Source organism: Saccoglossus kowalevskii, chromosome 7 (assembly GCF_978046115.1).
Source record: "Saccoglossus kowalevskii chromosome 7, keSacKowa6.1, whole genome shotgun sequence".
Classification (NCBI taxonomy): Eukaryota; Metazoa; Hemichordata; class Enteropneusta; family Harrimaniidae; genus Saccoglossus; species Saccoglossus kowalevskii.
In genome coordinates, this window is record NC_140647.1 from 39,339,640 (window position 1) to 39,355,111 (window position 15,472).

Sequence of the window (15,472 nt, forward strand, 5' to 3'; positions counted from 1 at the left end):
TGATAAAGAAGTTATTTTTTAAGAATATATTATCAATTTATAAGATGATTTAGGATATTTGGAATGTACGCAATAGAGGTTGTGTGAAATACAATCCACAAACTAAAACAATTCTAAAATTTTAAAAACAAACTGTGCTAAATAATCAAATACTCAATACAAATCCTAGTACTGAGCCTTGAAGGTTAGGGGCATGAATATACAAAGCATTGATGAAATCCTCCCTATAGAGATGCTTTGTTGATTACAGTAAAACATGTAATAATCAAGTTTCATCTCCAGTCTTCTTACAGTTACACAAGTTACAAAATGTTACCTGCATTTTTCTATTGGGAGCATGTGGGCACCAACTCTAATTATATTTTTAATTGAATGCTTTAACTGTGTTGGTACATGGTGGATTGTAACTGTGTTGGTACACGGTGGATTGTAACTGTGTTGGTACACGGTGGATTGTAACTGTGTTGGTACACGGTGGATTGTAACTGTGTTGGTACACGGTGGATTGCAGCAATGATATTGTAACTGTGTTGGTACATGGTGGATTGCAGCAATGATATTGTAACTGTGTTGGTACACGGTGGATTGCAGCAATGATATTGTAACTGTGTTGGTACACGGTGGATTGCAGCAATGATATTGTAACTGTGTTGGTACACGGTGGATTGCAACAATGATATTGTAACTGTGTTGGTACACGGTGGATTGTAGCAATGATATTGTAACTGTGTTGGTACACGGTGGATTGCAGCAATGAATTGTAACTGTGTTGGTACACGGTGGATTGTAGCAATGATATTGTAACTGTGTTGGTACACGGTGGATTGCAGCAATGATATTGTAACTGTGGTTGGTACACGGTGGATTGCAGCAATGATATTGTAACTGTGTTGGTACACGGTGGATTGCAGCAATGATATTGTAACTGTGTTGGTACACGGTGGATTGCAGCAATGATATTGTAACTGTTGGTACACGGTGGATTGTAGCAATGATATTGTAACTGTGTTGGTACACGGTGGATTGCAGCAATGATATTGTAACTGTGTTGGTACACGGTGGATTGTAGCAATGATATTGTAACTGTGTTGGTACACGGTGGATTGCAGCAATGATATTGTAACTGTGTTGGTACACGGTGGATTGCAGCAATGATATTGTAACTGTGTTGGTACACGGTGGATTGCAGCAATGATATTGTAACTGTGTTGGTACACGGTGGATTGTAGCAATGATATTGTAACTGTGTTGGTACACAGTGGATTGCAGCAATGATATTGTAACTGTGTTGGTACACGGTGGATTGTAGCAATGATATTGTAACTGTGTTGGTACACGGTGGATTGTAACTGTTGGTACACGGTGGATTGCAGCAATGATATTGTAACTGTGTTGGTACACATTGGATTGTAACTGTGTTGGTACACGGTGGATTGCAGCAATGATATTGTAACTGTGTTGGTACACGGTGGATTGTAACTGTGTTGGTACACGGTGGATTGTAACTGTGTTGGTACACGGTGGATTGCAGCAATGATATTGTAACTGTGTTGGTACACGGTGGATTGTAACTGTTGGTACACGGTGGATTGCAGCAATGATATTGTAACTGTGTTGGTACACGGTGCATTGCAGCAATGATATTGTAACTGTTGGTACACGGTGGATTGTAACTGTGTTGGTACACGGTGGATTGCAGCAATGATATTGTAACTGTGTTGGTACACGGTGGATTGTAGCAATGATATTGTAACTGTGTTGGTACACGGTGGATTGCAGCAATGATATTGTAACTGTGTTGGTACACGGTGGATTGCAGCAATGATATTGTAACTGTGTTGGTACATGGTGGATTGCAGCAATGATATTGTAACTGTGTTGGTACACGGTGGATTGCAGCAATGATATTGTAACTGTGTTGGTACACGGTGGATTGTAGCAATGATATTGTAACTGTGGTGGTACACGGTGGATTGTAGCAATGATATTGTAACTGTGTTGGTACATGGTGGATTGCAGCAATGATATTGTAACTGTGTTGGTACACGGTGGATTGCAGCAATGATATTGTAACTGTGTTGGTACACGGTGGATTGCAGCAATGATATTGTAACTGTGTTGGTGCACGGTGGATTGTAGCAATGATATTGTAACTGTGTTGGTACACGGTGGATTGCAGCAATGATATTGTAACTGTGGTTGGTACACGGTGGATTGCAGCAATGATATTGTAACTGTGTTGGTACACGGTGGATTGTAGCAATGATATTGTAACTGTGTTGGTACACGGTGGATTGTAGCAATGATATTGTAACTGTGTTGGTACACGGTGGATTGTAGCAATGATATTGTAACTGTGTTGGTACATGGTGGATTGCAGCAATGATATTGTAACTGTGTTGGTACACTGTGGATTGCAGCAATGATATTGTAACTGTGTTGGTACACGGTGGATTGCAGCAATGATATTGTAACTGTGTTGGTACACGGTGGATTGTAACTGTGTTGGTACACGGTGGATTGCAGCAATGATATTGTAACTGTGTTGGTACACTGTGCATTGCAGCAATGATATTGTAACTGTGTTGGTACACGATGGATTGTAACTGTGTTGGTACACGGTGGATTGCAGCAATGATATTGTAACTGTGTTGGTACACGGTGGATTGTAACTGTGTTGGTACACGGTGGACTGCAGCAATGATATTGTAACTGTGTTGGTACAAGGTGGATTGTAGCAATGATATTGTAACTGTGGTTGGTACACGGTGGATTGCAGCAATGATATTGTAACTGTGTTAGTACACGGTGGATTGTAGCAATGATATTGTAACTGTGTTGGTACACGGTGGATTGTAGCAATGATATTGTAACTGTGTTGGTACACGGTGGATTGCAGCAATGATATTGTAACTGTGTTGGTACACAGTGGATTGCAGCAATGATATTGTAACTGTGGTTGGTACACGGTGGATTGCAGCAATGATATTGTAACTGTGTTGGTACACGGTGGATTGTAGCAATGATATTGTAACTGTGGTTGGTACACAGTGGATTGTAGCAATGATATTGTAACTGTGTTGGTACACGGTGGATTGTAGCAATGATATTGTAACTGTGTTGGTACACGGTGGATTGCAGCAATGATATTGTAACTGTGTTGGTACACGGTGGATTGTAGCAATGATATTGTAACTGTGGTTGGTACACGGTGGATTGTAGCAATGATATTGTAACTGTGTTGGTACACGGTGGATTGCAGCAATGATATTGTAACTGTGTTGGTACACGGTGGATTATAGCAATGATATTGTAACTGTGTTGGTACACGGTGGATTGCAGCAATGATATTGTAACTGTGTTGGTACACGGTGGATTGTAGCAATGATATTGTAACTGTGTTGGTACACGGTAGATTGCAGCAATGATATTGTAACTGTGTTGGTACACGGTGGATTGCAGCAATGATATTGTAACTGTGTTGGTACACGGTGGATTGTAGCAATGATATTGTAACTGTGGTTGGTACACGGTGGATTGTAGCAATGATATTGTAACTGTGTTGGTACACGGTGGATTGCAGCAATGATATTGTAACTGTGTTGGTACACGGTGGATTATAGCAATGATATTGTAACTGTGTTGGTACACGGTGGATTGCAGCAATGATATTGTAACTGTGTTGGTACACGGTGGATTGTAGCAATGATATTGTAACTGTGTTGGTACACGGTGGATTGCAGCAATGATATTGTAACTGTGTTGGTACACAGTGGATTGTAGCAATGATATTGTAACTGTGTTGGTACACGGTGGATTGTAGCAATGATATTGTAACTGTGTTGGTACACGGTGGATTGTAGCAATGATATTGTAACTGTGTTGGTACACGGTGGATTGTAGCAATGATATTGTAACTGTGTTGGTACATGGTGGATTGCAGCAATGATATTGTAACTGTGTTGGTACACAGTGGATTGCAGCAATGATATTGTAACTGTGTTGGTACACGGTGGATTGCAGCAATGATATTGTAACTGTGTTGGTACACGGTGGATTGTAACTGTGTTGGTACACGGTGGATTGCAGCAATGATATTGTAACTGTGTTGGTACACGGTGGATTGCAGCAATGATATTGTAACTGTGTTGGTACACGGTGGATTACAGCAATGATATTGTAACTGTGTTGGTACACGGTGGATTGTAACTGTGTTGGTACAAGGTGGATTGTAGCAATGATATTGTAACTGTGGTTGGTACACGGTGGATTGCAGCAATGATATTGTAACTGTGTTAGTACACGGTGGATTGTAGCAATGATATTGTAACTGTGTTGGTACACGGTGGATTGTAGCAATGATATTGTAACTGTGTTGGTACACGGTGGATTGTAGCAATGATATTGTAACTGTGTTGGTACACAGTGGATTGCAGCAATGATATTGTAACTGTGGTTGGTACACGGTGGATTGCAGCAATGATGTTGTAACTGTGTTGGTACACGGTGGATTGTAGCAATGATATTGTAACTGTGGTTAGTACACGGTGGATTGTAGCAATGATATTGTAACTGTGTTGGTACACGGTGGATTGTAGCAATGATATTGTAACTGTGTTGGTACACGGTGGATTGTAGCAATGATATTGTAACTGTGGTTGGTACACGGTGGATTGTAGCAATGATATTGTAACTGTTGGTACACGGTGGATTGCAGCAATGATATTGTAACTGTGTTGGTACACGGTGGATTATAGCAATGATATTGTAACTGTGTTGGTACACGGTGGATTGCAGCAATGATATTGTAACTGTGTTGGTACACGGTGGATTGTAGCAATGATATTGTAACTGTGTTGGTACACGGTGGATTGCAGCAATGATATTGTAACTGTGTTGGTACACAGTGGATTGTAGCAATGATATTGTAACGGTGTTGGTACACGGTGGATTGCAGCAATGATATTGTAACTGTGTTGGTACAAGGTGGATTGTAGCAATGATATTGTAACTGTGTTGGTACACGGTGGATTGTAGCAATGATATTGTAACTGTGTTGGTACACGGTGGATTGCAGCAATGATATTGTAACTGTGTTGGTACACGGTGGATTGCAGCAATGATATTGTAACTGTGTTGGTACACTGTGGATTGCAGCAATGATATTGTAACTGTGTTGGTACACGGTGGATTGTAGCAATGATATTGTAACTGTGTTGGTACACGGTGGATTGTAGCAATGATATTGTAATTGTGTTGGTACACGGTGGATTGCAGCAATGATATTGTAACTGTGTTGGTACACGGTGGATTGTAGCAATGATATTGTAACTGTGTTGGTACACGGTGGATTGCAGCAATGATATTGTAACTGTGTTGGTACACGGTGCATTGTAGCAATGATATTGTAACTGTGGTTGGTACACGGTGGATTGCAGCAATGATATTGTAACTGTGTTGGTACATGGTGGATTGCAGCAATGATATTGTAAATGTGTTGGTACACGGTGGATTGTAGCAATGATATTGTAACTGTGTTGGTACACGGTGGATTGCAGCAATGATATTGTAACTGTGTTGGTACACGGTGGATTGTAGCAATGATATTGTAACTGTGGTTGGTACACGGTGGATTGCAGCAATGATATTGTAACTGTGTTGGTACACGGTGGATTGCAGCAATGATATTGTAACTGTGTTGGTACACGGTGGATTGTAGCAATGATGTTGTAACTGTTGGTACACGGTGGATTGCAGCAATGATATTGTAACTGTGTTGGTACACGATGGATTGTAACTGTGGTTGGCATCAGCAACACTCCAATTATAATTATGATTTGATTGACGTGTGGCAATGCAATTTGATTTCTGTGTTTTTTTTTCATCTTCAGACAAAAGGGTATATGCAATATTATTAACTGTTGAACTAGAATGCTATGAAGATAAGTTTGTTGGTGTGTCGTATGAGAAGGTGCTAAGTATGACTCGTAAAGATCTAAGTTGCATGAATATACCACAACAACACCAGAAGATTATCATGAAAGAAATTAGAAAACTAAGAAAAGAATCGAGACAAGAGGTAACATTGTGATACTAGTAGTCTAGTCTTAAAGGCCTAAGTCAGTCAACGTGGTCAATAATTCTTGTTAATTTATTGCAGTTAGTCAGCCTGAATGTTTGTATGCTTGTGCGTGTGTGGTAACAATGTTATGACGACTTTAATTTAACTTTACACAGACTTGTGACGACAGGACCTACATTCTAAACCCTCACTATTTTCATAATTTATATTAATATTTAATCAAATTTAAGTCAAGTTTGCGTAGCTTTGGTTTAGTAAAGGGGGAAGGTATGGTTCAATTTCTATTAATATTAATATAATACCATACCTTCCCCCTAAGCTTCGCAAATATTTCTATGTTAAGTGACAGGATACTAAACTTAATTAAAATGCAATTCTAAATTGTATTGCAATGTAATTGAGTTTAATTAAACTCCAATTGTAACACAACCCTATATAGGAACGCGTTTTAATCGAGTTCATATTGCAACTATATTAAAAGTTAATCCAATATGTGTCATTACAATGGTACAACGTGTGTGTGGTACCATTGTTGTGATGACTTTAATTTAACTTTACACAGACTTGTGACGACAGGACCTACATTGTGACAGCCCTCACTATTTTCATAATCACTTCCTTTGCTTAGTCACTTGTTATTTCTATTTTACTATACTGTACTCTACAATGATGTGTGTAATATTAAGCCACATGGGCCTTCAACCTAACTTGGTGGCACTATTGTTGCTGTTTTGGACAATTTTGAGTTCATATTATGGAAAATAGTCTGCAATCTGAATCATTGTCAGTTAAATCATGGTTTTATTGTGTAAATGGGGATCACTATGTACATTCAGTGTATTGCAGCCAATGACCCTTTAACAATTAACTTTTAATGCTATAACCACAGTACATATCAATCACTACAGGATAGATACAGTATGAATCCAACAGGTGGTTATCTCATACCAGTACAGAGTGTTCAGCCCACAGCAGATATACAGGTATTTATTATCAGTTACCCTAGGTACTGTAAAATACTTGTTTGGAATCTGAGATTCATATAGGATTTTGTATCTAAATTCACAAGCAAATTTCTATAAAAATACAATTTGGATTTGTTATTATTTCTATGAAAATGCAACAAGATTCTTTTAGTATTCCTAGACATGTAAGATTGTACATAACAAAAAATAACCTATATTTGATATATCTTTAATACTGTATTTAATCATGTTGACAGTTCTATAGAAATTCCTTTGAAATATAGCATGTAAAAAATCAATGTGCTCAAGATCATTTTTGAACACACAGGAGCCGCCTGTTCCATTATCAAAAGTGCTTGTTGCCATTGCAAACAATTAAACTGACTGCAAATGTTACACGCCATAATTTGTTTTATAAGAGTAATGTGATGATTGCTTGCAGGATCACTTCTATGATTCTATTGGTGTTGATACCAGGATTCCTAGTGAGTATAGATGTCCCCTTACAAGTGAATTGATGATACATCCGTTTACTGCTATGGATAATCACACATATGAAAGAAAGGCAATTATGGGTGAGTTTGTTCAAACAATGATTTATAGATTTACCTATACAAGTACATAACATTATATACTACAGTGTAATTATCCTAACAATAAATACAACTCTGTGACAGGGGGTAGGCATTTTGTCAAGCACCCCATTCGAAAAATTGGCCAAACGCCAATTTCCAGTCACCTGGTGCTTAATTAGGAGTAATAGTAGGTTTTTTTTTGGAAGTAAAATTGCTAACATGAGTTGCATCATCGTGGATTTTCACAACACAGAATTGATCTTGGCAATTTTTTAAATGGAATATTTACTGCCTTTTACAGTTAACAGGTCAAGCATGGTCTCCATATTCAGACAATATTATATAAATTTGATTACCAGTATATTCCATTTTATGGTGGGTTCCGAGTTGGGAAGTAACATACAAGCATATGGCATTATGTACTGACAAAGGTTACACTGTCCAATCACTTTTGACCAAATGATGGATGTTTACTACCAAGTTTTCATCATCATGGTTTTGTGGAATATAAATGGCGTGAAAAGTAATTTGTGTATCGTAAAAATGTTTTCAACTTGAAAATAATTAATACTGTAACATCTCATGGAATCTAGCAAAGTACATTTACATTGCCATGAATGCATAATCTGAGTGGCAATAGAGAATTCTATTCTACTTACTTTGTATATAATTGGACTGGTGGCATATTGATTTGGACTGGTGGCATAATGATTTTGACTTGTGGCATAATAATTTGGACTGGTGACATATTGATTTGAACTTGTGGCATTAAGATTTGGACTGGTGGAAAATGATTTGGACTGGTGGCATGATGATTTTGACTTGTGGCATAATAATTTGGACTGGTGGCATATTGATTTGGACTTGTGGCATAATGATTGGGACTGGTGGCATATTGAGTTGGACTGGTGGCATATTGAGTTGGACTGGTGGCATATTGAGTTGGACTGGTGGCATATTGATTTGGACTGGTGGCATAATAATTTGGACTGGTGGCATGATGATTTGGACTGGTGGCATATTGATTTGGACTGTTGGCATAATGATTTGGACTGGTGGCATATTGATTTGGACTGTTGGCATATTGATTTGGACTGTTGGCATGATGATTTGGACTGGTGGCATGATGATTTGAACTGGTGGCATATTGATTTGGAGTGGTGGCATGATGATTTGAACTGGTGGCACATTGATTTGGACTAGTGAAATAATGATTTGGACTGGTGGCATAATGATTTGGACTGGTGGCATATTGAATCTGCATGAATGAATATTATTTATTTTCTTCCTTATACACATACTTACCAGTAGACACTAAATTGGTTTCTTCCTCAGAATGGTTTGAGCAGCATTCGACATCTCCAATGACAAGACTGCCAGTTGACACTAAAAAATTAGTTCCAAATACTGAACTGGAAAAGGAGATACAAAGATGGAGAAGACGCAGACAAAGAGAGTTGAGAGAACAAAGAAATGCAGAATCAAAACATCAATTTGAGATGGAAAGACCTGAAACACCGTTAACTGATGTAGAATGCTGAAACACCATTAACTGATGTAGAATGCTGAAACACCGTTAACTGATGTAGAATGCTGAAACACCGTTAACTGATGTAGAATGCTGAAACACCATTAACTGATGTAGAATGCTGAAACACCGTTAACTGATGTAGAATCAGATGGATGTGTGAGGATAAAAATCGGTACCTTTGCATCACCTGAATGTGCCAGGGCATTTCCTAAAAAATTCATACTGTGCCCCATTCTGGGTTCAAGCTTTTTAAAAATGTGGTATCTACGTTTTGTGATGCGTGACACTCTGAAATTACTGAAAAATTACTATATCCGAAAACAAATAAATTATGCAACTGGTTGTTTTCATGTGCAATTCTGTTATAACATTTGTATGGGCATAAAAAACAAAGCTATTGGAAACAAATTAAAGGAATATGTGCTACTTTTAATTGCTTCATTGTGTTGTATATATTGATAGGCAAATGAATAGTCTCTGAAACAAGCAGGAGCAGAGACACCACTAAGTGTTTGTAAACACTCATTGCGCGTGAAAATAGCGTCCGAGTACATGAGATGCGAAAAAAAAACACAAATACGAGCTATTGTAAAAATTACAATAATTTGAACAATAATGTTTTATTTTCTCAAAAAGAAGTCTACACAACCATTTCCAGTCCCTGGAGATTTCCAAAGGCTATTTTTTTTTTAAAATAGTATGATTTGAGTAACAATTACAAATAATTTGTACAGAAAAAATAAGAATAATTCCTGTATATACATTATTTGTTGTTTTCCAAATTACCAGTACAGAAAAAAAGTCTGATCTATTATACTGTCACACTCTGTTTATTATTCGGATTCTTTATACTTGAACAAAAGAAATGCAAATATCAACATTACCAGTGGTGGTGAATAAAGATTGCAGTGCCTCAAACTTGTGTTGTTTATTTTTGCAGATACTAGTGAGGTTGCTTCAGTTGACTTCAGTGTTTAAAAGTTTATAATACACTCCATAATTTAAGAAATATTTTTTAAACACAAATAATACTCTGCTTAACCGCACAAAAATAAGTGTTTTATTTTTGCTGAACATTTTGTAATGGTTTGAATGAAATAAAAATAGTGGATTTACTGTGCAAAAATGTGCAACTTTGGAATCGGATTGTGTCAGAATTTGCATAATATGATAGACCGAATTTGCGTCCTAACATTTCAATAAACATACATGTATAGCTGTAAAAGTAATAAATGAAACATTGTTCATAACAGAATGGGGCGCAATTGAATAGAATAAGGCATGCACAATGCTTACTGCAGGAAATGCGCAGACTCATTCAGGTGGCACAGAGTACCGATTTTTTTCCCAACACAGCTGGAAAATGAAAAACACAGTAGCCAGTATAAGTCTCTGTCAATCAACCAATGAATATTATCATATTTTAAAATGCTTTAATTTTAATCAAGTCAATTTACTGTCGCATATTATTTTGTCTGTATCATCGATGAAAAGAAAATTGTCTGACCTTGGGGTTACAATAACAGGTTTTTATCCAACTGGGAAATATCAACCAGTTCAATTGCGATGTTTCATTATCTTATTACACTGCTATATATGGGATATGTGCCAAACCAATCAATGTACACAGGATTTTGTGTGATGTTTTTATTATACCCAGAATACATTTATATTATGCAAGGAGGGATAACATGTATGAGAAAAAAATTTAGAGGGGAAAACAATGTTTATTTCATTATACAACTTTCAAATAATTTTACTCGTATTTATCTACTAACTTCCGTCCACAACACTTACAGTTGAACTCCCGCATGACTAGCTATTGTTTTTTCATTACATCCAATTTTCTTGTACAAAGATTGTACATTTACTTGTAAATGTGAATAACTGTATGTATAGTTTTAGTTTTTTAGAATAGTTTGTTATAACCTTTATTACATTTGTATTCACCTAAATTGAATTTCTTTCAATATGGTTGTAATAAAGAATTATCTTATCTTATCTTATCTTAGATGTAAATCTGATAACAAATCGACTTGTATTAATCAGATGTCAGCTTTAACAAATTAAAGCTGCATAATCTTTTTCACATTATTACTCAATGATGAAATTTAAAATTATGTGTGTGTGTGTTTCTGGATTGATTTTGTTCAAAGTAGGTACAAAGGCAAGTTATAATCAGGGTCATATATGCACATCAATTATTTTTTTTCGGCAACTTTGCATGAAGTATGGATAGTTGGAAAAGTAGTTGGAAACATTACTTGCAAATTGTATGAAAGACTGAAATGTGCATTGTTTCCCAACCATTTGAGAAGACTAACTTCAGGGGGGAGAGAAAGTTGTTTGAGAGGTCTGAAAGAATCTATGCCAAGTCAAATCAAATCAACAAAAGCTTAGAAAGAACTCCCATGTGCTGAAAGATATTGGAGACATGAAATTAGCATATGTGCTTCTATTAGAGTAAATACAGCATTTAAAAACATAACTGCAAGCAATGATCAGGGTGGTTTGACAAAATAATTACTGGATATTTTGGTCATACATCTTGTCAGACAACGAAATTATAGCCCCAGTTGCATATTATTGAGCTTACATGGCCATATCATATTGATTTCAACTAAAAATTAATATACCCCAAGGAATCTATGTACCAAATGTCATTGAAATCTGTTGTGATACAAGTGAAAATTCTTGAAGTTGGCTAATTAATATTCATATTAGGAGACTAATATGCACAGGTCTGTGCATTTCATTAAAATGTGTAATGAATTTAGTATCAGCAAAAAATTCAAATCAAAGAAAGCTTAGAAAGAACTCCCATGTGCTGAGAGTATTGGAGACACATTAAATATAATTTGAAATTACTTAGCTGAAAACTAATTATGCAAATCAGAAAATTAATATGACCAGATTTGAGTGTAAAACTAATGAGGTCTGCGCAATGTAACAGAAAATCTATGTCTCCAAGTTTAATTGAAATGTGATTAGAACCAAAAAACCAAAAAATTATGAATTATTATGCTTATTAGGGAATTAATATGAACAGATTTTTACCCCAAACTAATTAGGTTTGTACATTGTCCTAGAGCATCTTTGTACTAAGTTTCATTGAAATGGAATAATTATTACCGTGAAAACTCCAAAATTTTGACCCCTCTAAAAATTCGACCGGCTATTTATTTGCCGGGTTTCGGTGTTTTATTTACCTCCAAATTTTCGACTCCACTAAAAATTGCCGACTCATTCTTATTCGAAAATTGCGACCAGTTTTAGTTTTCCCCCAAACGAAAAAAAAACGATGTGAGCGTTCAAACGGGACCTTCCTCGAAGGCATGAATCCGGGTTTCTGATTGACTGAGAGATTTTTATTTTATTGGTAACGAAAATATATTCTAAATAAACGAAGTTTCAAATAAAAACGAACACAAAAATCTCGGCATGCTGCGTTTCTGAATTGTTGATTATTACTGTACTCAGTAGTGATTATAATAATGTACACAAAATAAATTTGTTGAATGGTTATGAAATACAAATAAAAGTCAACTTAGTTTCATCGTAAGCGAATGATTCCGGTCTCGTATAAACGTTTGATGCTGTAGGATATCCGCCATGTTCTCTTAGGTCAAATAGGTCAAATCGCTAATTAACCAATCAAAAAGCTGGATGATGCCAACGTGTTCAAATTACCATAGCTTATTTAAATAGATTGATGTTGTAGTACGATATTTTGGCTTGGATTTTGATGCGAAAACGGCATGATTTTTTTAAATAAAAAAATTAGTTGTTTTTAAAAAATAAACTGGTCATCTGAAGAATAATTTAACATTGTTCACAGTGATAACAGCTCATTCTCGAAAGGAAGCTTACCCGCTCACGCTAGTCACGATAAAAATCATACACGTGTACTCTTGAATAGACAAACGTCAATGACTACGGTAAAACTTACTCTATTTTAGCCGGCAGGATTGATTGAAATGTCCGAAAAATGACGCCAAAATACACCTTAAAAGTCCCATTTTATTTTCTTAAATCCCATTTTATTTTTTAATCCAAGGGCGAATTTACGGCAGAATTTGGTCCCTCAAATAACGGACACGTGAGCTTTGATTCTAACCGGATACATTGCACTGGGTCGGGGAGATAGTTTGCTAAACTTCCATGCATCTTTTGTCCAATGGGTACCTGTACTTCGAACATTCGCAAGTTTTTCTAGGTAGTGCGAGACAGCTTTGTCTTTTGACCTATTAGTTTTGTGCTGACCTCTTCTCCGCGTCTTGATGTTTTGTTTTGCTTGTCATAATACTCACTGATTGATGACTTTGTTTAGATTTTGAGTTACAACTCGGCCACGACCTTTGCTTTTACCGTGAAACATGAGCAAGTTTACGTCAATTGACGGACATTGCATTTTTTAAAAACTAATGAAGCACACTGTCTATCATCCCCATTTTTTCATTTGCTGATTTCTATTCTGAAAAATTCGACCGTCCGAAAATGCACCTTAATTTTGACTCTAAAAACACGTCACATATCTAACACCAATTATTTAAAACCGGTCGAAATTTTGGAGTTTTTACGGTACTTTAGATATCAGTGTGAAAGCTTAAAATTGGTTAATTATGCAAATTAGGTAATTAATATGTACAGATTTTAACCCACAATTATTCAGGTCTGTCTATTGTCCTACAGCATCCATGTACATTCATTGATATGTGATGTATAGTACCTGAGATATCAGTGTGAAAGTTGGTTAATTATGCAAATTAGGTGATTAATATGCACAAATATTTACCGGAAACTAATTGGGTCTGCATAATTCTAGATTCATTGAAATGTGATGATTAGTACTTTAGATATCAGTAGAAAAGCTGAAAATTAATTATGCAAATTAGGTAATTAATATGCACAATTATTTACCCTAAAACTAATCAGGTCTCTGCATAGTCCTAAAGGATCTATGTACCAAGTTTCATTGAAATGCGATGATTAGTACTTGAGATACCCGTGGAAAAGCTGAAAATTAACTAATTATGCAAATTAGGTGATTAATATGCACAAATATTTATCGAAAACAATCAATCTCTGCATAGTCCTTGAGTATGTAAGTACCAAGTTTCATTGAAATGTAATGCTAACTACTTATATCAAATGCTGAAAATTAATTAATTATGCAAATTAGGTAATTAATATGTACTGATATTACCATAAAAACTATCAGGTCTGTGCAGTGTCGTATGACATCTATGTACCAAGTTTCATTGAAATGTGATGATAAGTACTTGAGATATCAGTGGAAAAACCGAAAATTGACTAATCATTATGCAAATTAGGTAATTAGTATCCACGGATTATTACCAAAAACTAATCAAAACCTAGCATGAGTTCAGAGCATCTATGTACCAAGTTTCATCAAAATCCAATGAGTGGTTGTTTAGATATCAGTGGAACAGTCATGGAACCACTAAAAAATAGCTAATTATCATGCAAATTAGGTAATTAATATGCACGGATTTTTACCAAAAATTAATCAAATCTGCGCATATGTTCAGAGCATCTATGTACCAAGTTTCATCAAAATCCAATGAGTGGTTCTTTAGATATCAGTGGAACAGTCATAGAACAGCTAAAAATTAGCTAATTATCATGCAAATTAGGTAATTAACGAGCATGGATTTTTACCAAAACCTAATCAAATCTGCGCATTGGCCCAGAGCATCTATGCACCAAGTTTCATGAAAAACCGATGTATGGTTCTTGAGATAGCAGTGGAACAGTCGGACACACATACACACACACACACATACACACATACACACATACACACACACATACAGACACACTAACTGCAAAGACTCCCATTTTGTGCTTCGCACATGGGAGTCAAAAATACTAATTATGCAACTTGGTAATTAATATACATTGATATCAAGTTTCATTGTAATGTGATGATTATTACCAGTACTTGTGATATCAGTGGAAAAGCCGAGAATTGACTAATCACTATGCAAATTAGGTAGTATGCACAGATTTTTACCCAAAACTAATCAGGTCTTCACAGTCTGAAAGCATCTGTGTACCAAGTTTCATCAAAATCCAATTAGTAGTTTTTTAGATCTCAGTGAAAGAGCTAAAAATGTGCCAATTGTCATGAATGGTTTGTAAAAAACAAAATAGAGCATCTATGCATCAAGTTTCATCAAAAACCAACATGTGGAACAGGACATACAGACACACTAACTGCTTCGCACACAGGACTAAAAAAAGTTGCATTGAAAGGTGAACAGTTCAAGGCTCGGTAATAAGTATCACAGAAACA

General features: G+C 36.1%; 1 protein-coding gene across 1 annotated transcript in view; it reads left to right on the forward strand.

Moving 5' to 3' along the window:
- LOC100372750 (uncharacterized) overlaps positions 1-11,247 on the forward strand; it is a 130,905-nt gene extending 119,658 nt beyond the window's left edge. The window contains exons 30-33 of the mRNA XM_085501554.1: positions 5,892-6,079; positions 6,991-7,065; positions 7,490-7,622; positions 8,958-11,247. Coding sequence (XP_085357680.1) covers positions 5,892-6,079; positions 6,991-7,065; positions 7,490-7,622; positions 8,958-9,163 — 602 coding nt within the window. The 3' untranslated portion in view covers positions 9,164-11,247. The remainder of the gene's footprint in view (positions 1-5,891; positions 6,080-6,990; positions 7,066-7,489; positions 7,623-8,957) is intronic.
- The last annotated feature ends 4,225 nt before the right edge of the window (positions 11,248-15,472 follow it).